Here is a 24406-nt window from a genome sequence, read left to right on the forward strand (position 1 = left end):
ACAACTTATTTGATAACCATCCTTTTACAAACTGAGGGAAAAGGTCATTACTTTGACACTTATGTTTGACATTTGTTAGAGTTAAAAAAAACCAAACAAAACCCAACAATTAAACATGAAACCAGTACCAACTGTTATGATAAGGAAACAAAAGTGTTAGGGCTTTGGACTTCTTTTTTCCTTTAAGTGTAGCAATTCTAACACAGTCATTAACACAATTTGCATTAATGCAAATACCTCAAACCAGCACAGGGTAGGAAATATACTTTCTGACTGAATACCTAATGCTGTGGTTCAGCTGAGCGTGTTGACTGAAGGCTACCAAAAACCTGAAGACTCATTTACAGTTCTCCTATTTGACAGAGCTTCATGCATTATTGCTGCTCTGTAATACATGCATAGAACATTAAAAAAAAAAAAGCAGTCTGGTTCTCAATGATCAGATTTACTATCTGTCATGAAACTGAGAAGGATTCCAGACTAAAATCACTAAAGATGGAAAACTGGAGAATATATGCAAGACTTATGAGGAAAAAAACCACTGCTTATTTATATAAATTCAAACCACACTGAGAAAAAGCTAGGCTATACAAATTGACTATTACAGCATGCTCATGTTAATCTTCAGAATGAAATTTTCAGCATTTAGCAATGAGATGTGCCATCCTTAAAACCCACAAAACTTGGAAGAACTCCATATTTTTTCTCATGTTACTGCAATATATTCCTTTTATTTATTATTGTCTCAGAAGAAGAATGTTACAATGTAGTGTTTGAAGCAGCATTTACTTGGCAGCAGAGGACAAAGGATGCATACAAACACAGGCAGAAAAACAACTTTATACATAGCCTCATATTCAGAACAAAAATAAAACCCACCAAATTCACTACTGAGTTCTTTTTATACTTATGTTGGGAGTATTTTTAAGGATTTTTTGCCTAGAGAATTATGTAGCTTAATAAAAGCCAAGTACTTTGCAGAGAACAGAATATAAAGCTATTTCCAATACTACTTATGAAGATAGGTCTGAGGTAGAAAGGTGGTCATGGCTTTCCTCTTCTGTAAAATGTGGGATTTCTTCTTCTCGGAATAACTACATAACATTTTAATAGATGAAGCATTTATAGGAGCCAGCATCTTCTCTTTTCACCTTGACAACTTTGCTCCACTTGCTCAAGACTAACACTTAGCAATTCTACAGAGCTTTTCAGATGCTAACTAAGTCCTACATCACCTTTGAGCGGTAAATACTATCACCCCCATTTTACAGATGGGAAAGCAGAGGCAGAGTGGTTAAATAATTTTCAAAGGGTTCAGAAAGAACTGGCACTGGTGCCAACAGTAGAAGGTGGTCAACACTGTGCCTGAATCACTCCTTGAGCAACAGCAGTTCAGGAGTAAATATTGTGGGTGCAGGACAATCTAGTTGGCAAAACTTCACAAAACCACTAGAAATTCCTTACCTGCTCTTTTAATGTTCCCTAGCATCTTTTTAGTAGCAGTAGAGAATTTTACACCTCTTTCAATAGCATTTTGAGATAAGGTTTTTTTTCCTTCAGTAATAATTAAGAACAACACAGTTTTGTTTCTCTCTACTATACATGAAAGATATTGCATGCAGTTTTACCAATTAAAGGTATGTCCTAGAATTAAAGCAAATGTCCATGCAGCATTGTAAACTCTGTGAAGGCATTAAAATCTCTTACGATAATCTTTAAACTAGAGGTCATCTGATCACTGACATAAGTTTCCCATAATGATCCTTATCAAAAGTACATAAATAAATCATTTCAAAGATAAGGATGATCTGCAAGATTACAATGCCAAATGATAACATCTAAGTGCATTGCAGTTCTGGAGAAAGTTCTGTGGCGAATAGTATTGGAAAGGGCTTTCTAATTGTCTCTTCATTTCCAAGAGGAAGACAAAAGAAGGGGATCTCACAGAAATGAGCTTTACTTCATAGACTGCAAATTCCAAAACTTGAAGCAAGTTTGGCACAGCAGGGAACAGCAAAGCTTTGTCTTTGAACAAAGTTGGGAAAGATTACACTAACTTAGTTCTTACTAAAACCAACTTAAGCCATCATCTAAGTCCTCTTTTTAGCTATCTCCTGATTCAAAGTAACATAAGACTTAAAAAAATAATCCTCCAAATGGAGTGTGTTGGCTGGAAATAACGAAAAGAAAGTTAAAAATACCACTTAGGTACATGAGGATGCTGATTATGACTTGAAATGAGACTTTACCTTGTTTAACTGAATTAAAATACTGTATCTTGCACCTAATGACAGTTATTGTTAACCAGTAACAATAATACAGATTATGGGAACTTCATATGCCAATGCTGAAAATAATGCAAGGATATTCTGAAATCTGTGTGGTCAGATGGTTACCATATAAATAATCAGTACAGAATATTACAGGTGTGAGAAAATAAAACTAAGAATACTTTACAATGCAAAAGCAAAGAGCTGAAAGGAATGTATAACTGTAATGTTTTGCTCCAAACTCCTTAAGCAGTTCTCTTTACGATTATCAAAAAGAATGTATATAAAGCCCCTGCCCCTTTTCCCCTGGCTGTATATTTATACAAATCAGTGACAAATATTCCACTGCTCGTTAATTTACAGTTGCATAGAAATGGAAGAAGGAAAAAAAAAAAGATACTATAAAAACAACATCCTCGTCTTTGGGTATTCAGTGTTGTACTGTTTCAAGTAGAACACGCGGTCAGAGCGCACCGTGTGTCCCGGGGTCCCGTGCAGGCTTCTGATGAGGTGGAACGTGCGGCCGGCAGGTTGTAGAACAGGGCTGTGCTGCACGCCAGGGAGCACTGGCTCACTTTACGTGAACACTTCACATGGCCTGTCGTGATGAGAAACAACATCAGTACCATGTGTTAACACACACAGAAACTTCTAACTGCTCTGGGCTCATTCAGCTCAGGACTGGGATGTCATCTTACAAAATCCCTGTATGTTAACAATTTACATGCATTGGCCTGAGACTCAGGTTAAAAGAAATCTAAGTTTACAATATTGCAGTGTTTAAAGTTCTTGTTGAAGTGCTTGCCTATTTAGAGCAGGCAGCTTAATCTAATGCCTAAGGTGCTGTGTGGCTCCTGATCCTTGTGCACTGATGCCCACAGGTCCTGAAAGTGGAGCTGCGGGAACCAGGGCACAAGGATATATGGAATGTCTTTGCAAGAACCAGCTTTGATCTTGCAAGCTGATGCTGGCTTGAAACTAATTGGCCCCAATAAATGCAAATTGGTTCCATCTGGTCAGCAATGCCTAACTGCAGAACCATAACACCTTTGGCAGTGTCTGAACTAGTAGAAATTTTCTACTACCTGTGATATGCTGGAATCTGGCCTTTCTGTTGTCTCAGTCTAACTTCCAAATAGACCTCTATGGAAAAATGGAGACAAAACCACCCCAGCCCCTTTGCTCGAATGGAACTTTTCCACTTGCTTTACTTTGTTTCCAATGCTTATGCAAGTATATAAACGTGTCTCATACCTGTGGTCTGCCAGTGAAACTTGCTGCAAATAGAAAGAAAAGGTTAGAAATTTACATGATTCTGCATCTTGACAGTTTAAGAACAAAGCTCTTATTGGGAAAATCCCATACTACAGAAGAACAAAAAGACTTATCTTTAAAAGACTAAACATTTAACTAGAAATGTGTTGTAATGCTGTAATTCTTCACAAACTTACTTTTATCAAATTTATAGCATTACAAATATGTAGGTATTATGAATTATTTCATTTTCACCACTTGTAACCATATAAACCCCTGAGTGATGTATTACAGTATCATCTGTTAAAAATGCTCTGTTCTGGATGTCACTCAGATGCACAGACAAGACTTCTGCACAGTGTTGTACACCTGCCTACTTCTGAGGACAAGTGACATAAATAAGGAAGGAAAAGGAGGCATTATATCTATGATCAGTGGATCTGAAGAACAGAAAAAAATAAAACCAACAAACCACAAAACAGCAAAATCCACCATTAAAAGCCTTGCTGGCCTTACTCTATGAATAATTGCTTCATGAAGGATATTTAGCATAAATAGACTGATTTCAAGATGAATTATAACCTGAAACCCATGAAAACAAACAAAGCAAGTAAGACAACTGTCTCTGTTAAACGATGAAAATGGGATAAAAATTATTTGCATAAGGCTCAGGTGCTAGTAACTCCAGTATCTCCTAATGGAGGTTAAGGCCATGGCAGAAGAGACAAGTAAAGACGAGGGTGCGAAAAAAGTATTTTACTTTTTTTTTAATAATTGGACATGAGATGTTGCATGTGTTTAGATAAAATTTAGCTTGGTTATAATTAAAAAGGGTAAGGATGTTGCTCTTTAATGTTAGGAGAAGTCCATGGAATCTACATAATTTAAAGTCTTACAGAACAGGTTGGACAATTGTCCGGCCAGGAAGACAGAACCCTCTTGAACAGCCACAGGAAAAAATGATGGACTTAGATGGTCTGTCATGGTCTTCCTTAGCAAAACTCAGAGTCTAATGCACTTTTTTGGGAAGGCCAGACTAATAATCCTCATTCCAGGCTTCTAAAACATTTCAGATATGAATCTGACACAGTCAAAAAAATTTACTCCCAAGTAAAAGATGTTACAGAATGACTGAATGAGAACAAACATAAGTAGTACCTAACTGGGAAAGTGTGGTTTAGCCTGACAACGGGGAAAAAGCCACATGAAATTTGGAACTGTGCCTTCTTTTAATCTTAAAATGCTCAGATACACTTCACAATATGAAGCGGCCATGGTTTTCATTCGCAGTATCCTCCTGCCTCATTCAAGGTGTTGGTTCATAGAATCAGAATATTTTCTGTTTCCCAGTCCTGGAGAACAGCTGTCATTACCAAGCTTTAAATTAGCTTTAAATTCATTTGGGCCAAATGACCCTGTAGTTGTATAGTCACATAGCAAGAGAGTAATTTGCAAAACCAAGAACAAATGCTTGAGTTGCATTTATACAGATCTGTACACACACACATCCTGGAGGTGTGCTGAGGAGCTCCACCAGCTGTTGACTTCAAGACAAGATGCTCCTTAGAATCAAATCCTTAATTTGCAGAACAATGGGCTCTGAACTATTGAACTCATCAACAACCAAAAAGGACAGCTGAAACAAGACCTTTTTTGCTAGAACCTAATCTGCTTTTCCAAAATATGCAAAGTGCATCTTCTGTGATCAGTTACTCACAGCCAAGCAATGTATGTACAAGAGATAAAAAGGGTATTTTAACAGGGTTCACAGTTTATGAAAATAGCACAGAGTTCAGTCTTGAAGGGGTATTTTAACAGGGTTCACAGAGTTTATGAAAATAGCACAGAGTTCAGTCTTGATGCTTCCAAAAGAACTGCGCATAAACAGCCACTCTCTCACTCCTGCCTTTTAAAACTGACCATTATTATTACATTTCATTTGAAACTTTCAACAGTTTTGAGAATATATCAAAGCTTTCACTACTGTTTTTCTAAGGCAAAACAGCTGAAATATCTATATAGAGAGACATGTATATGTATAAATGTATTTTACAAGACCCACCAAAATACATGAGATAGCTCCTCACTTTTGCAAGTGCAGTGACACTGGAAGAAGGAGGTTAAGTATGTCAGCTGATACAAGACAAGCATAAGGAATGAGCTGGTTTTCCTTTTGATCTTTCTTTAACAGACACTGAAAAAAATATCAGCTTCCACTGTATTTAAGCAGGAAAAGGTGTTACGTGCTGCATTCACAGATTTCCTCTGGTCTATTTAATAACTAGTTCAGTAATTAGTCTAAGGACTAATGGTCTAAAAACTTTTTTTTCAAGCTTTATTATAAAAACGGCATTCAGAAATTCTGAATCTGCATTCACTTAAGTTCTACAAAAGGTTTTTATTAGCAGCTAGTGAGATTCTAGACGTCTTTACCCTTATGTGGGCACTGCTGAAAATTCGACATTGAGATACAGGCTTTCTTTACAGTGAATCACTTCCACTTAAAACAAGAACATTTATTTACCTTCACAAATAGTGTCTGTGGAGGAATTTTAAAGAACAGAATTATATAGCTTGCATATCTTGACAAGAAATCTCCTCAAAGATACTTCTTTTCCTAGTCAATACCACAAGATTGAGCTTTTTTTCTTCAAAAGACCACCTCAAATTCAATACTATCCTCAGAGACTTATTTTGTTAAACTTACAGCAGCAAGCTGGAAATGTGTTGTTGATTTGCTCCATAACATCTGTTAGATCTGTGTTGGTATCATGAGGTGGAACTAACAAGTCATCTGCAGATATGACAACAACAAAAAAAAAGAATTTTGTAAGAAGAAGAGAAAAAAAAAAGGACAACATTATTCTAAAAGGCATTCTTATCCAACCTTCCAGTTAAATACTCCTTTTTATTTCAAGGGAAAACACTACCTCAAGCCTCTGTAATGTGCAAGAACTATCACTGATAATTGCCAGCCTTGGGAGAGGAAGTGGAAGTTACATTATAGATTTGCAGTCAAACTCATTTCTCTTTTATTAAAGCTTAACCATTGCATCCAAGATTTATCTAGAACAAGTTGCCAGCAAGGAACAGTATATAAAAATTTACAGTTAAAATAAATAAAATGTTGACAAGATGAGGGAATTAAACTGAGTAGCTACTCAACTAAAATTCTGTTCCAACTGCATATGATTTGTCATGTAAGTTTGAGTGAATACACCTTTCTTTTTCTGAAAAAATCCCAACATTTATCTTTTAGATGGTCTTTATTCAATATGTACCAGCCATTTCAGTAGTGCTAAAATCCTCCTTGCCATTTATTTGAAAAATGATGCTTAAAATTAGCCAAGAGAATGGTTAGGGAACGTAACTGGCTCTGTTGTTGGCAGTACTATTAGACAGCATCTTTCACAAATCTACCACTGCATGAAATCAGACTCAAAGAAGTTCCATGATTTTCCAGATAAAGTAAAAACATATGTTAGTGCTGAATGAAAACTGTTCAGTATGCAAGAGAATATTTTTCCTGTTTTCCATAGAAACAAAATAATATTTAATCTGTAACACAAGGCTTAAAAAGAAAAACAGGAGGAACTTGCACCTAAGATAATTTGAGAAAAATATTTTCCCTTGCCCCCTACTTTTGACCATGCGATGATCTGTAGTTATTTCTGCTAACTCCAGTGGAATTAATGAGTTTTGATACTGGAGAATTTAAAATAATCTTTCAAGAGAGAAATCCCTTTATGTGCAGAGCCTGTACCTATAAATACTGAATTGTTCCTAAAGCTGTGAACCTTTTGGGAGTGGGAACATCAAAATACCAGGATAAGCAGAGGTTACACAAGAATTTTTAAAGCAGACAGGAAGTGTACATTACATGATTTGGACATTTGGGCCTGTATCTGACAGGTCACTTGGGTCCATGTGTATATGTAGGACAAACAGCTCTTGGCCACTTCAGTCCAATGAAGTCTGGTTACCCTTTCAGTGAGGATGGATTTGCCCAGTAAATTCACTTGGTCAGAATAGATGGAACCAAGGAGTCTATCGACAGAAGTCTGTAATTCAGAGTCACATGGATTCGTAGGATACCGCAGCTCGTTGCAAGTGTGAGGAAGCAACACCTCCAGCTGCACTGAGCAGAAGCATCACAAAGATCCATTCCTTTTGATTTAAAAATCTTTCCAGAAGATGCCAACAAACCTATCCAGTAGTCACCTATGGCCTCATGAACACATTATCTGGTCAGAACACTCACCTGTCTGATGGAACTGTGAGCTTGTGTCCTGCTCGAGCGGGAAGCCAAGGGCAGAGTGCTGGGGCGAAGCACAGGGAGAGGTGCCATTGAGCCGGGAGTCTGACTCGGGCTACAGTAGGGACAATAAGACACAAATTTATGTTATTTGTATCCACATAATTTAAATGTGGGCTTGTAGGCAGCCATCTTGCTCCTTTCCTTTTTTATGTGCTCTTTCTTGTTTGTCCTTCAAACTACTGAAAGTTGGCTTAGGTCTATGCAACTGCTGAGGGGTAAAAAAAAACCCAACAAAAATACCCAAACCAAGAAATTTTTAGAAGAAAATTTACACTTAAGAACAGTTCTTTACAAGACTCCAGTTGATGGTCTTGTTAAAAATAGTGTTCTGTTGCATCACAAAAACACAACGTCATGTACAACACACACAGTATGTCAAGGTTCCTAGTCCAGCTCTGCAGAAAGACTACACAATGGGATTGCTGGGGTTGTATTTATCTGCAGGGACATATACATACATACACACATAGAGAGAGGACATTCAGCTAGGGGCCCCTAAAAACCTTTACAAGGATGACTAATCATGCTTAGAAACAACTGTTCAATCAGGAACAGTTTTACAGAACTCCAGAATCAAGTGAAGACTCAAGACAGATTCAAAACAACTTCATTAAATCTAAAAAGTGGTAGCCAGCCATCACTCCTGCTGATGCTGCTTCTCAACCATGTGGAAGACACCAAATTTGCAGGAATCTGTACTACGTGAAAATTTGTACTACATAAACTCCTGAAAATTATGAGAAATAACTTTGAGAAAGAAGCTTTTCTGGACCCTTAAATTCACTTGAAGAATCACTGACATTGATATTACATTTAGCTGTAACCATATATGTGTTTGAGATGACACTTAAATCTACATATAGGGACAGAAAATAAGAAAAGAACATAGCAGCTCAGAAATATTGGAAGGGACCTTGTTCAGGCATTTTTCCCTTCTTTTCCTTCCTTCTTTTAAAAATTCTTTTGAGGAAGAGACTAGTAATACAGTATTTGAGCTCCAGAAGTGATTGTTCTGAAAAAAACCCAGAAATAAGTGAAATAATATTTACATATGAGGTAGATGTAGCTGAAATTGTTGCTGCTATTAGCTTTTTGATTGCAAATCATCAAATTACTTCTGAACAGCTTAAGGAGCTGGTTATTTAAGTAAATCTATTAAAAGCAGATACTGAAGTAATACAAAAGATCATTGCTTTTAAGGTCTTTGAAACTGAGCAAGTACCTAAAACAGCTATGAGACTTGATGCAGAGTTAGAATACAGAATGGCTGTTAATTTGTGCACAAGTTTGCTCCTCACAGCCTCAACAGCAATATTCAACTTCTTGAGATGGCTTGCAATTTAACAGAAACAATGCTCAGTAAAACTGAAGACTGTTGAACAATGAAAGATACTTTTTCTTCCATATACAGTAGTGAGAAACAGAAGAAAACGTTCTGCACTCAGAACATGTTGAGCACTCAACAAATCTCTTTTTTTTCTCCTCTAAATCTCATCTCTTTCAGCATAACAATACTAAGGGCCAGCTTTGACTAAAAGAATAAACCAAGAAATAGTCTGCATAGAAGACAAAGAAAAATGGAAATGTTTTCAAGCCAGAGAAGGATTTTACTGTCAAGACACTTCTATGAACAGTGAATTACTATCATGTAGTTAAGCAATTTGCCACTCAGTACCAGGCTTCAATCCAGCTACAGAGTCTAAGCAGAATGAGTGTGATGATTTTAAATCAGCAAAGACCAGGATAACATAACCCAGGCAATTCTGTAATGCCAGCAACCACCGTTTGAGATGTTAGAGCTGTAATGGTAAAGAGAGGAAGCAAATTCTCCAACAGCTAAGAGTCCCTTCAATACAGAACAACAAAATTAACTCCAGCAGCAGAGTGACTGCTTGCCCACCCGACAAACAGATGAACAGAGAGAATGTGAATAATCCAAAATGCAAACTTGCACCTGGACTAAATCTCTGTCCCTGTTCAAGGAGCAACTATGAATGAATTGTGCAGAGATGACTGAGGGTGAATGAGAAGATCTATGCTGGACATACAAAACTACAGTACAGCACAGGCTCAGTCAAGGGTAGTGAGACATTGCAAAGTCAACAGTTCATGTTGATAGATAGAAACTAAAAGCCTGCAAACTCAGGTGATGAGTTAGTCAAGGTACCACTTAATAGTTCTATTGTAAGTGATGAAAGAGCACGGCAGAGCACAAGGACTACCAGTGGATAAACTGAGAGAAAACAAAACATACTTGGAATACCTTATATTGGTGTATGAATGAAATATTGCAGCTGGATTTAAAAACAAGTCAAAAACCACAAAACCTTCTAATCAGAGGGCAATGTCTGATTACTTAATTTCATTTAAGTATACTGATAAACATTACACTACATAGTACCAGTGACTGCAATAAAAAGAAAAGCCAAAACAAACCAAATTCTTCTTCCAAATGAAAGACAATATTGTTAAACAGCTGAAGAGTGGTGTTTGGAGCAGAAAGTGAAGGTTTGTGGTAGTAGTATAATTGCCCTAATATAATAATCAGACACTGGAAAATGTTAAATGCAAACCAGTTGAGGATATAGATATATCTGCATGTATTTATATGGTTTAATATTTTACTGTTAGAGAACTTGAGAAAAATAACAATAGACAATCATATTCTCTTTGACTTCAATAGCATAACACCTACAAAATATGAGCACTTCCATCAGCCATCTTCACTTCCACTTCAGCCATCATGAAGTTCATGTATTCTTATTCAAAACAACACAGCGGACAACCCTTAAGCCAGAAACCAAAAGAAATCAGCTCTAGATGTTATTATATACTTGCTGCTTCTTCTTGAAAGAAATAAAAGCAGGGATACTGAGCATGCCTCTATAGGGATGAGGGAGAGGTTTCCAACTCCAGCCTCAGAGAGTTTTCAAACTTCTTTTTAGGCAAAACCAAACAAAGATATGAAGGGACAGATAGGTTCTTCTCCAGGAAACTCTGAAACTGGAGGGTTTTTTCTGTATTATGGCAGTTTTTAAAGCATTTCAAAGGAGATATTTATTTCAACCAGTTTTAATCTACAGTGCCTTATTTCGCTGTGCCTCCTGGTGATGTCTTTCTCAAAGAAGAGCCTGAAGTGCTCTTTGGCTTAACAGATAGCTAAGACATACCTGCTCTTTCTTTGACTTCTTCTACTTTTTGTAAAAACTGAACTATACCTCAGTGTCCCCAATCTAAAATCACAGGAAACCTCAACAATGCTAATTTTATTACCACATTCATTACAGAAGTTTCTTCTTGCTCCAGACTTTTTCTCCCAGCTACAAAAGAAACAAACTCTCCTTGCTCTTCTGATAAAGCTCCTCTGCTTTCAGCTGGAGAGGGAGTTGCAGCCCCTATTTACTCTCTCAGTCTGATCATACAGCTGTTGACAGATGATTTAGCTCCCACGTACTTCAATATCAAATTCTATATGAAACCTCTATTGAGTAACTCAGAAAAAACCAGAAAAATACAAACAGACTTTAAATGCCCTTCATAATAGACCTCACTTCAACTTTGCAAATTCAGTATCTATAAAGGCTGAAAAAAGAAAAATGAAAATGAATTATTTGTTTTTTCTCTGTCTGATTAACATATTAGTATCAAAGCTGTCACATGCCAGTTCTATTTCACCTTCCTCTTTGGCACCCTACTCAATCAGGCAGACAAAAATGACAACATACTGTGACAGCTACCAATCCTTTGGGCTTGCTAAAATAAAATAGTATGGTAACCTCAGAGCTGTGACCTGAAGTAGACAAATGTGCAGTGAGGATGCATGCATATTTCTGCTAAAGGTTCTCTCTGAATAATGTCCTAAAATGCTCTCATCTAGATCAAACAGTTACTACATGAAACTTTCTTTCATTAACTCTCTTCCCCAACATCTGTGTATAGACAGACTCACTCCAATCTTTTGGAGAAAAAAAATCCAGTATTTTATACTCAGTAGTATAAAACAACAGTCAGGAGGCTAGTGGAGAAGAGGAATGGGGAGACTTGCTGTTGATGATGGCATAAAACGCCATCTGTGGCAAAGATATTGCTGTAAGACAGTTGTACCCTTTAATGCTAGTAATTACACTGTTGTTATATATTTTGAGATTGGGATTTATGAGCATTAATAAGAAAAGGTATTCCTTTTATCCACTAAAAATAACTGGGACAGCCAGTAAAAGCAAAAGAAACAAATAAATATAAATAGGCTTCCAGTAAAGTCCTTCCTCAAGCAGTGAGAGAGATAAAGGCTTTCATAAAAGGTAGTGGCCAAGCTGACAGAACAACAAACATGCTGAAGAGTGGTCATTTTTTCAGAAAGGGGGCAGTAACAGAAAGCAGTGCTGCTTCATGATTCTATTAATGTCAAAATAAATTTCAAAGAACATTACAAAAAATTTAAATTATTTATAATTTCTGAATCCCCATCAGGGGAGTAGCTGCAACATTCTGGAAATAGCTTGCCAAACATCTGGTAAATTAAGTAATGATATGTATAGAAAGCAATAGTGAAAAGCCACAGGTATGTTATAAAAGAAATAATGCAGACCTTCTCATATACTTGACTTTGTACCAGCCACTTTATTAAATGACAGAGGAGAAACAAAGACCTTAGGAAATAATACTTGGAACAATCAGAAGCATGGCATGACTCCCACAGAGACAGGACAATTCAGACAGAAAGCAGAAGAGCAATAGTACACAGTAAATGAAGTAAACAGTCAGAAATATTGAAAAAGGTCACCTCTATTCTACTTTACCCTATCTGAACCCAAAAGCTGCACAATGCCTAGAAAATTCCAAAGGCAGAAATGATAGGGAAGAATTACTGTCCCTTCTCCCACCCACTTTATCACAACAAAAATGTATACCCTAAAGGTGTTACTAAGAATGGTATAAGGATTCCAAAAAGATTACAAAATTGTAAGATCATCCTCAGCTACATTAGGGGAAAAAAAAAAAGTTTTAAGGAGTGAACAAGTTTCTGCTCCAAGCACTAAGCTGGAAGTGACCATGGATTTGGCAGAACTTCTGTGTTTCTATTCAACATGTTTCTTTGCATATTTTAAACCCTTTTCTGAAAGACCAAGTATTGGCCACATATCCCAAGATCCTTACTTTATAAATTATTTTTAACAGTGCACCAGTTGCTATCTTCCCTGTGAAATATTTCATCTACTCAAATACTGATTAAAGATGCTAGAATAACAGTAGCAACAAAAAAATTTACTCTGCTAGAGGGGTAGGGAAGTCATTGGAACAGATGCATCTTAATCCTATTCAGCCAAAATTACCTAGTAAAAATAACAAAGTCAGCCAGTGAAACAAACAGCAAACACCTTAATCCCTGTAATGAGTGTGTCATCTACAGCAGGAACTTAGGCCATTTTGATACCTGGTTTATGTAGTCTGTTTCTTGGCTTAGTTAAATCCTCTACTACATAACAGCCAGTTATCTGACTGATGGAAGGCAGGAAATACTTGCCTTATTATACTCTGTCCCAAATGTAATGATTAGTTAGAAGAAAACATTCACACAAATTTATCTTCATTACTCAAGCTTCCACACATGATATAGTACAAACTACCATCTCCAACAACACCTGGTATATGTTGCTGCTGTTATTTCTATAACCCAGGTGTGCACGTGCTGACTTCCAAAGCAATCAGTGTTCCTTCCACCAACAAGGAAACCCTACGATCTCCAGCTACCAGCACTTGATAAAAGGCTCTTACCTCCAGCATTCCTTGTGTGCAGGACCACTGCTGTAGCTTATTGGTCTAAATATGCTACTCAAGAGGAACTGGATTTTTAATGTAATTAATTGCTCCTTTGTATTTCAGACATATCTTTGGCCATCTGTCTCTGGCATGCTAAGAGAAGTTTGAGTGACTAACTGTGACAACAAATAAACATTATTTAAGGAAAGTGTCTGGGAAAACTGAAGTCAAACATGGGATGTGGCTGGCATCATTACTTGGAGTAGGGTATATATTTTCTTCTGGTGTTTTTTAATTAATGAAAACCTATTGCTCTTGTTTGTGTTATTCCCAATGCTTCGTAAGTTCCCATGATCACTCCAGCACTTGTAATCATTTTCTGCTCATTTGACTTTAACCATGGCCTATACTGGAGGGTAAGAAATAATATCTTGTTAGAAATTATTGATTGCAACAGACCAAGAGAGTATGGTGAAAATATCTGCAGTAAAATGTCAATGCCTTTGCTCCACCAAGAAATCCATCATGCAGAAACAAGTGTACAGGTACCTGTTCGAGTAGCTGCCGTAGCCGGTGAAGCTGAGACTCCAATTGTTTATTGTGATCTTCCAATATTTGCATCCTTGCTTCCAGACGACCTTTATGTTGCCTTAGGAGTTTAGCTTCAGCAATGAGCTCGGCATCTTCAGAAGCATGCTGAGGTGACACAATGGAGTCAGGAGGTGATGCAAGAGGGTTTATTCCTCTCCGAAGATGTTGCTCCTTTAGTTGCTCATACTCTATCTGCAGACTCCTGGGATATTGAAAAGTGGAGGAGAATGATGACTTCATCAAGTAAATGAAAATAAAAGACTTCTTAGATCAAAAGATGTTAGCACCTCCAACTAACAAGACATACAAAGCTCATACAAAGACAAGGCCTTGACTTGTTTTATGGGGGATTAACAAACAGGCAGTGAAGTAGAAGTGAAACTAGTTTATTTCTTCACAGACACTCCCTCTTCTATCTAACAGCCAGGCTATGCACAACATATGCCTTGATTGTGGATTGTTGGGGTTTTCCTTTTGCTAAAATCACGATTTCTAGGTCTTTCTCATCTTCAACATTGTACATGCATGGCTCAAACAACAACACCGAAATGACAATTCGGACACCAGTAGGATGATTATGAGACCTTTGCTCTTCCTCAAGGTCAGCAATAATACGCTCCAACTCTCCCCGCTCTTCATTCTCCACTGACTTGAGTATCTGAGCAGGGCTCTGTGGCTGACTCACAGGCGACTCTCCTCCCAGCGTCTGACAATACTGCTGGATAAGGGCATGCTCATCCTCTCTGAAACAATAAAACAACACAGATAAAGACAGAGCAGTAAAACATTTATTATGTGAGCAAACATCTCTATCAAGCTGGGGGATTTTGTTTGTTTATGGAAAAGGACCAAGCGAGAAGGAATTAAGCCTAAAAAACATACTGGAAGGAAACCATATGAACATACAACACATAGGAAAAGAAAGATTTATCTGTAGTAAGGGATCAGTTTAATCTATGCAGAAAGAACCAATGCTGCTAGTGGCTTGAAAAGAAACAGTGAAAACAAGAATCGGAGATAATATAAACCAAAGATGACTGATTTGAAATGCCTTAAAAAGAAATAAACAAACAAGCATCTGCTAGATCCACTTTTTTAACAATATGTGACATTTTTAAAATCTTTAGGAGGTAATTTTGGTTTGCTCAATTTACCCATTAAAATTAGAGGAAAACGTTCCATTTTTCGCCCCCTATTTTGATACAAACAAACAATACTTTGAAATTCTGCATTGGTAGCAGATTTCCTTCTTAGAGGTTCAGGGATAGAAATAAACTATAACACTGTCCTCCTCCTGACTCACATGAAATTGCCTTCTGGTAAGGAGATAGAGAAGTCCTGACACTTTCAATTATGCTTTAATACCAAAGTGAATTTGGTTTTGTATAGATGTGCCTTACTTTCCAAGTTGCTGACTTTTCTCCATAAATAAAGTCAGATGGATAGAAAGTGAAAGATACCACATCCTAAAACCAGTTTGCTTGCTTGCTTACTCAAGAAAGATGAATCAACAGAAAAACATATACTATTCATTTTTTTAAGAGAGAAATTGCTGCAGCAGTATAAATGTTGAAGAAAATCCTCTTTAAATTATCTCCTTTACTTGACTACAAACCAGAGACTGCATACCTTACGATACCATGAAGTATTGCCCCCACAAACTTTACCCTAAAGATCTCCTACAGTTAAAGCATGGTCAGAGCAGAGTGACAAACACATAGGCAATATGCATGCACATACTCAAGTATCATTTAGAAAAGACACTTTTCCACATTAAAACTATTTCATGTGCTAACTTTTTTCCTCCTATTGTTGGAAAGTAGCAGCTGTGAATGCTGCTATCAACCAGTTATGGAAAGAAAAGTATCCTTACGGACTGCCTTTGAAAGCACATGCAAAGAATCAGAAGTTCATTTTATGCAAAGTATTTCTTTTCCAAATAAAAGTGTAATGGAGCTTTTCAAGAGGCTTTTTAAAATTTCTTGTCAGTCAATTTAACATCTTTCACCACAGAATTTCCAAATACAGTCTCACTTGAATGAATAGTAAAACCAGTTATTTAGAAAAGTATACCCTGGAAGAAACAGCAGTTATTTCTGTGCTGAAAAATAGTCTATAAATAAATGCATGTACAAATAAAACATCTTAGGTGTCTTACAGGCCATGCATATGGATCAGGGGGGTCCTCAGAAATAAGTTAAAACTCTTGGGACAAAAGGAGAAAATGCATGTGATAGGAATAGATGAGAATTGCATAAATACTGTTTGTGTAATGAAAAACCTTATTTTATCCTGTTGAACCAAGATTTTTTTGTTAGCTCACTATATCAATATCAATTTAAAAGCATCATCAATATTAGAAGCAAGACAAAACAGCCGAAGATTTAATAAATCCTGATTCCTGGTGTCTGTCTCTTGGAAAAGTACTTCTATCATTTAGCAAAATGCTTTTGTTCTTTGTAGTACTGCTTAAGACAAAATTTGTACTGAAGACTAATCTTATGCTAGAACAACACCAAATTATTTCTTCCCAAGGATAACTATTCACTATCTACCCAAAGCTATCATGTGGCCCTCAATTTTCCAACCTGTCATCGAGACTTGAAAATTTAGACTCTTACAATCAAAGAAATGTACATCAAGTAACACTATGCCTGCCAAAAAAATCCAAACAAACAAACAAAAAAAGCCTGTGACAGTTCTGTCCAAATGAATAAAAATTTAATGAATTTTTCATTAAATACATATACATAGAGTTTAAATATAATTGGGGTTGCATGTGCATTTAAGTCCTTAAAAAAATAGTGATATCCAACAGTGTTAGCTGAAAAAGAAACAGAAAGAAACAGAACAGTGCTCCCTTCCCCCACCACTCTTATCTACAGAACAAGAAAAAGCCTTTAACTGCTTTATCTTCTTCACTACTTGAGTGATCTCAGGGAAATTCATAATCACTGTTATTTTTCATTAATACTTCATGTCTACTTAAAACTAAAACAAAGGCTTGTGCAGTTAATGGAGTTTGGACCAGGTCCCAGTGCGATAATTAAAACCTCACTGTACTTCTCTACCCTTTAGTCATCCTGACAAAAATACCCCACTCCTTATAGCGAAATTTTTGCCAAAGTGAGGTAACCCCTCCGGGGGCTTCAAACTGCGGGGCACAGCCCTGCAAAACGTGCAGAGTATCCTGTGACTGAAATGGCCACAGCAAGCCAAGAGTGCTGGCAATTCAATGTCACACCTTCGGCCAACACAAAAACAATGTTAAAGCAGGCAGGTGAGAGAACACAGCTTTATCATCCGGGCTTCAAAACACCATTTACGTGTGAATTTAAGTGATAGTGTGTGACTACACATACAGCCTTCTTTTGTGCAAGGGTGATGATGATGTCAGGAAACATTTACTTGATCTAGTTTAGTCTGGTTATTTTAATTAGGCATCAAAAAGCTGCTGTCTACGATTTAAAATTGTGAATTAGTTTATAAACAAAATTTAGGTCATCTAAAATGGATCTTTGTAAAAACAGGGCTCTGTAAAGATGGATATATTATATTTATTTGACTTCGTTAAATCTGAGATTCTGTCAAGATTTTGCATTGGGTGTAACCTAATTTTTTAATGAAACTTATAAATACTTTTTTTTTAAAAAGAGTTTACATGGTGAATGCTTATATACTTTTGACTGTATTGTGATCCAGTAGATGAGATCAACACAGTTACAATACAGGTAATTTTATATTTTGGTCTCACGGTTATTCAGTCTAGAAAAAACTTCATTTCCGTCCTCTCCCACTGGTTCAGAGTCTCAGAAAGCCTGCTGGAGAGGCTGCAAATATTGATTGCTCTTTTCTCAGGCATCACACGTTGCAACTGACAGCACGCTTTTTCACAGGCACTTGATAAAGGAAGTCTTCTGAAGCAAAAGTGTATTTTTACCATGTGTTCTACCTTTGGTCTGTCTTGCAAAATTACTAGTTGGAAAAAACACAGCCTTGAACCTGCACCAACAAACCTCATGACTGTAATTAGGACAGATTCATTAGTAGCACAGGAGTCTCAGGACAGATCTTCAAATGACCTACAACATAAGGTCATTGTTCTATGCCGGGCAAATACTTTTGTTTTGAGAACCTAGGACATTGTTCTGTAGAAGTGGTGGGAGATAGCAATCAGCAATCAAAATAAAAGCATCACGTAAAAATTAATTGCTCACTCTTTCGTGGTGGTTATTTTATTGAATACCCTGTGTGCTTTGACAAAACAACTAGAAGTACACAAAGTCCTTCAACAGCAGAGGCTGTAGCTCCTATTCTGCATTTCACCATAGTAAAAAGCAGCAAACAAGATATCCCAGAAGGTCAGACTTGAAAGAAGTACATCTCAGAGGAAAAGAACACCCCAACAAAGAAGCCCAGGGAAAACAGCCTTTGAAGTATCCTATTCACTTTCTGGACATATATTTTCAACATGTCTATTCCAAAACATGCATTGTGCATCGAGGAAGCAAGAGGCAAATAAAGCTGCATATAACCTCCCTTTTATTGGACTATGCTGTAGAAAAAAAAATTCCGATTTCCTAACCATCACTTTTCACCAGTGCTTTATTTTATCTGATTAAGAAAACTGATTGCTAAATTGGATGTAAGGAAGATGTGGCTACTTGTGAACTTACTTCATTGACAATATTAATTTTTTGCTGTAGCTCTCATATTAAGCATCATGAGTTCTAATCCAAATAAAGTGTACCTTGACCAGATGATGCTACAAGACATACTAGAACAAGGATGAAAAAGGTACTCAAAAATACTTCGTCTAATTTACTTGTTCTTCTCCTAATCTTACCATCACATGAAACAAATTTCTCACTGTGACAAGATACCTTTTCACCACTTACATCATGTCACAGTATTCAGTTACTACACACTGGGGCTCCAGTTTTACTTACATCACATTAAGTAGCAGGTAAAAGTATCAATGGCCTTCACTTCTGAACCTGTTCCTACTTCTGGACCTGAGTGCAGAGTAACCTAACAAATAAAATTTCAGATATGTTCCAACTCTGCCTTAAGATGAGTGTGAAATAGCATCAACAATGCTGCAGACATGAAGATAACTGGTAGTAAAGGCACTAACCAGAAAACAGCTACTAAGCATATGCATTTATTCTGAAAGTATGTCTGTTATGCCCAGTGCAATTAACTTCAGTATGGGCTGGATAGGACAGCTCCTACACTACAGGAATAGGACAGTTACGCTCTTGTCCTATTTCCCTAACAATTTTTATTTTCATTCTACTACACTATCAAATTGTGAGGTCTAGCCTGCTGTCAGGAACACTATTTATCATTCTTTGCTGTAAAGACCTAATTTTTTCCTTATGCTCATCTTCATTTGTGATTAGGTAAGTCTGTTTTAAAGAGAGAGATGTTTTTGCATGAATTAAAGCCAAATAAAATCCATCACAACATTCTAGCCTACACATTTAGAACTTTCTAATCTAAAGAGAAGATGACATGAAGGGAAAACATTTCTATTCAATGTATTTGTACCACAAAATTCATGCATGAGAGCATTAGAATGTTTTAAAGAAGCTGGACATACTTCAGTAGAGACTGTGCCTATTTTTGCTATCTACAACTATTTTTTTGATTAAGGAAAATGTATTTTTTTAATGGAATTCACATATCTTTAGGAAAGGGGAGGGAGTTAGAAAAGCTTAGTCAGAGAGACAGAATTCACAACGACATTCAAGAAAACAGGTTAGTTAAAACCCAAGAATTATCTTTGATGAGTGCTTTCTTAATCAAATGGCATATTGCAAAGCATTCCTGAAAATAAACTAATTATTTTTAACTAAGAGCAGAAGTTCTCTTCTTCAAATGTAGATGACTTCTCACATATAATCTCTGAAACATGAAGCATGTTAAAAGTATCGTTGCTGAGCTGGTGAACCTGACAAGACCAAAGCAGTAACTTTCAAAATCAAGTGCAATACTGCCTCTGTTCTATATTCACAGTAAACTGAAGGACTCTTCAGGACCAATAAAAATGAGATCATGAAAGATAAATCCAATTATGAGAAGCAAAGAATTTGATTTCCAAACTAGTAATTGTTTCCTGAATGTTTCCAATAACACTATAAAAAGAAAAAGAAGTTTGGCTCAGAGGTTTATATCTGAGCTGAAAAAACATGCATTCACATTTCAAATTGCTCCTTTGAATTCCATCCATATAAGAATGACTACACTGTCCCCATTTCTATGTTAAATGGCATTTAAAAAATAAAAATAGATTTGAACTATAATCCTAAATTCCCAATGTTTCAGCAACTTCTGATCCAAACTGGGATACAAACTGGATAGTTCTCTGGAAAAACCTCTTCATCTAAAAGGGCTGTCAAGCATTGGAACAGGTAGCCCAGGGCAGTGGTTGAGTCAACATCACTGGACATATTTGAGGGAGGTAGATATGGCACTTGGGAACATGGTTTAGTGGTCGACCTGGCAAATGTATGCTTTATGGTTGGATTCATGATCTTAAAGGTCTTTTCCAACCTAAATGATTCTATTACAATACTTTAAACTTCAAACCACAGGCCTTCAGAATTTTGAGTACTTCAGTACTTACACCTTAATGAAAGCATGCATTGTAATCTGCAAATAAAACAGAAGGTGCCATTGTGTACAAGGTTACTTTCTTGTCCATATTTCATTTGTGTAACAGTCCCCTGACTGAGACCCAAATTCAGAGGTACATATCACATGTTGGTACACAAGCTTTCCATGTTAATTCTTTTTCTAAGGAAAAGGAATGCAGGGAAATTGCTTTAAAATCAACAGGTGATTTGCCAGTAAAAAGTTAAGCATACACCCACCTTTTATCATTGGGATGGGTGGTTGTTTGGTCTTTGGATATGAGTAGGCTCATTAATTTCAAAACACACAACTCAAGTGTATGAGCATTTAGTTGCCTTCAAGTTTCCAGCTTTACTGCCAAATGACAGTGTGTTTGCTCTTTTTTTTTTTTTTTTTTTTTTTTTTTTTTTTTTTTGTGGAAGGGAATCAAAAGGGAATATTTTGGCTGCATTTTTCTCACTGGTGAGTGTGCCAATGACAGAAACACATTAAAACAGTTCACATGAATAAAAGTTTTATTTGGTATGTAAATAGAGTTAATTAATCAGGAAAGAGGCAACATTTAAAGAGGGTCACATGCTTTTTTCAAGCAATGTATTTTAAATCTCAAAATGTTAAGTACACTCATGGATAGAATAATTGTATTATTAGATTTCAAAACAGTAAATGAAAGTATTACTGATACCAACAGCATTTTCTAACTAAAGCTGAACAAGAACAATTTTGGTTTTTCTCTTTAAAAATGCTGATGGTTTTTGTTAATAATTTGGAAGAGGCAGAATCCTATATCACTGATTTAATTAACTGAAGGGATGATAAAGTGAGGTTAAAACATTTGTTTTTACATTCAAAAAACCTGTATTTTATTCATCAGCAATTCAAGGGGTTCTATGCTTTCCAAGTTTACCAATGCATTTTAATTAAGGTTTTTACAATAAAAGTGACACATAATTTAAAAAAAAAAAACCAAAAAAACCTGGCACTGGTAGAATTAATGTAGGACTATGTTTATTACATAGTACAATTCCAGGTACAAACAGATGGATCAGCAGCCAGAAAACTGAAGTATAAACAAGAAGTAGCAACATTGTTCTGGCTCTGAAGAATCTTCAAAGTACCGATGATATTTTATTTTAATAAGAAAGTTGTCTAGGGTCTAGCAAAAGCCCAGAAAATGATTTATTTTCTTTTATACTACAATAAAAGCAGGAAAGAAATAAAAAGTAGAACCTACAGATCTGTGGCCTTTTACCAGTCACATGAAATATCCTGACTTTTGAAGCAGAATGGCTGACAAATGTAGAGCTCCCACACGTTGTCAAGCGAACATCACCAGTTTCTACAATTGGTGCTCGGAATAATTAAACTTATGCAGGCATCCTTGGGCTCACACTTATTAGCTGCTTTCACTGGAACTAAGTCCTGTGTTGGAACTGATGAAGATTATACCATGAATCTATAACCAAAGTTCCTAACAGCCTTAATGAGTTACTTACACGCTTCCTGTGGTGGAGCTGCTGTCCATGAGGAAGGAGCCATTGGTCCTTTCCATCTGCGCAAGCCTGAAAGGCAGGGAAAGACCACGACTTTCAAACAACATGCTGCACAACTTAAACACAGGCAGTGTGAAAATTTATTCTACTTAGAAACAGCTCCGATATGGCAATCTTTGTATACATGATTAGGAATAAACTCCTAGATTTTGTGACAAAACCCTGTAATCCAGAGGACTTTTATGAGAAACTTGTGCTATGATTAATTAATTCTACTTGCCAAACAACAACAAAAAAGTGTATTTTCTAACTCTAGTATAATTATCATTAGCATCGCCACAACTCTCATGGCAAAATTAGTTAAAGAGATGTTTTCACAGATGGTTTTCTTTTTGAATTTTCTAAAGCTGGACTAACAAAAGAGGATGAATCTTTTTTAAATATAGCACATGCAACATCTGAAATTATGCTTGGCAAGTAATACCACGCTGTGGACAGACAAGTCCTGGAAAACAGCACAAAAAGCAGTATAATTACAGCGAGTCATTGCCTACAGTTCCTCATTTTGGAAGGAATTAATTTAAAAAGTCTAGATTATTAGACTGTATATACAAGGTCATGCAGTTCTTTAAAATCAAAGCAGAAATTTTCTATCTATTCAAGTTTCCAGGAAAGATACACCTTATGTACATGAGAGACATACATAAAAAATTAGGAACACTCAATGTTCTACACATATATTCAACTGCACCAAATACAGCTATTTCCTTTACTATAAAGATACCTTAATTTCACATATATTTTTGCAAGTGCATTATGCATTACTATAGACATCTTCAAACTTCCTTTTGAAGGGAGTGTGTAAGGCCCTAAAGATCTGGGAACCCTGGTGACTTCTTTTAGAATGGAGCAAGTTTGCCCTTCTGTATATTGGTTACTATTCCTGAGGGTTGTAGAAGAAGAACAAATGAAGGCACACACTGGGTGTCTTCTTGATTGTCTCATCCCACCATGTCTGGGGTGGGACATTGTGCTCCAATACCTCCCCTGAAAGGAAGAGAATCTCCAAAGTGACTAGAGACACTCAGATCATCTCTGCTCTGGGGCATCTCAAACAAATCTAGTTCACAGTGAGGAACATGCTTACAAGTCACCTTTATAAAGCTATTTAGCTGAGCATCTTTAAATCTTTTGATGAAACATAGTTTTAGAAATTAATCTTCACAGTCCCTTTGTCACACAGGGAAGTAGTACAACCACCATTACTTTTCAGAGAGAAGGGTCTGCCCTGAATCCCTTAGTGAGTAACAGATATTCCAACTCACAAATGCACATTCCACCATTATCATCACATTTAGGATCTCCATCATTAATGAGGATTTGCTTGGGATAATATGTGGAACCAGCAGATGGCCCTAATCAGAGAGCACAAAGTGAGAGGGAAGGGACCCTAGAGTTGCAAAGAGCCTTCAAAGTAGGATAAAAACTGAAAACTGAGGAAGGAAATTAGAAGCATCTCAGAGGTGACACAGCACAACAGAACAAGGAGATGGTACCTAATTCCAGGCAGGGGATTTTGTTAACAGAAAAGTGAGAGTTGAATGTTCTTCAATCAGTGACAGTGAAGGCTTTAAGCCCTAATATACTGTTTCTGCTGGGCACTGTCTTATTAAGGAAGCCCTGATAATATTTCTTTAAAGATGCTTAGCTGAAAAGATCAGAACAATAAAAAAGATTTATTATATGAAAGACACAGAATTATGTCTTCTGTTCTCAGATTTTATTCCTAGAAGAAAAACAATCCTGAGTAGTTTTAGATTACCTATGAAGCAATTAGTATTAAGTTTTCAATTTTGCTAAGCAATGTCTGCACATAGCAGGTACAGATTTAGGTTTGTATCCTGAATGATCACCAAGTGGTACACAGTCCACCTTCAGCTAATCCAATCCCAAGCAGAACTGATAAGAGCTGAGGGGGAGGAGAGGGAAAACAGCTATTACACCTAGGACATCCACTGATCCTTAATGAGAGTCGAGAGTCTGAGCTTCATCTGGACACAAAAAGCTACAGTATTGTGGCA

The 24406-nt window shown here is 36.6% G+C and overlaps 1 protein-coding gene across 6 annotated transcripts in view; it reads right to left on the reverse strand.

Annotated features, from left to right (window-relative positions):
- Positions 1-711: 711 nt before the first annotated feature.
- Positions 712-24406, reverse strand: part of UTRN (utrophin) — a 356936-nt gene continuing 333241 nt past the window's right edge. For all 6 annotated transcript variants that reach the window (XM_017737228.1, XM_017737227.1, XM_017737229.1 and 3 more), the window contains 7 exons: positions 22329-22394; positions 14778-14936; positions 14152-14395; positions 7786-7894; positions 6232-6318; positions 3525-3547; positions 712-2868 (listed from right to left, as the gene is read on the reverse strand). In XM_017737228.1, the coding sequence (XP_017592717.1) occupies positions 2860-2868; positions 3525-3547; positions 6232-6318; positions 7786-7894; positions 14152-14395; positions 14778-14936; positions 22329-22394 (697 nt within the window). In that variant the 3' untranslated portion in view covers positions 712-2859. The remainder of the gene's footprint in view (positions 2869-3524; positions 3548-6231; positions 6319-7785; positions 7895-14151; positions 14396-14777; positions 14937-22328; positions 22395-24406) is intronic.

This window comes from Corvus brachyrhynchos, unplaced genomic scaffold (assembly GCF_000691975.1).
Source record: "Corvus brachyrhynchos isolate BGI_N302 unplaced genomic scaffold, ASM69197v1 scaffold6, whole genome shotgun sequence".
NCBI lineage: Eukaryota > Metazoa > Chordata > Aves > Passeriformes > Corvidae > Corvus > Corvus brachyrhynchos.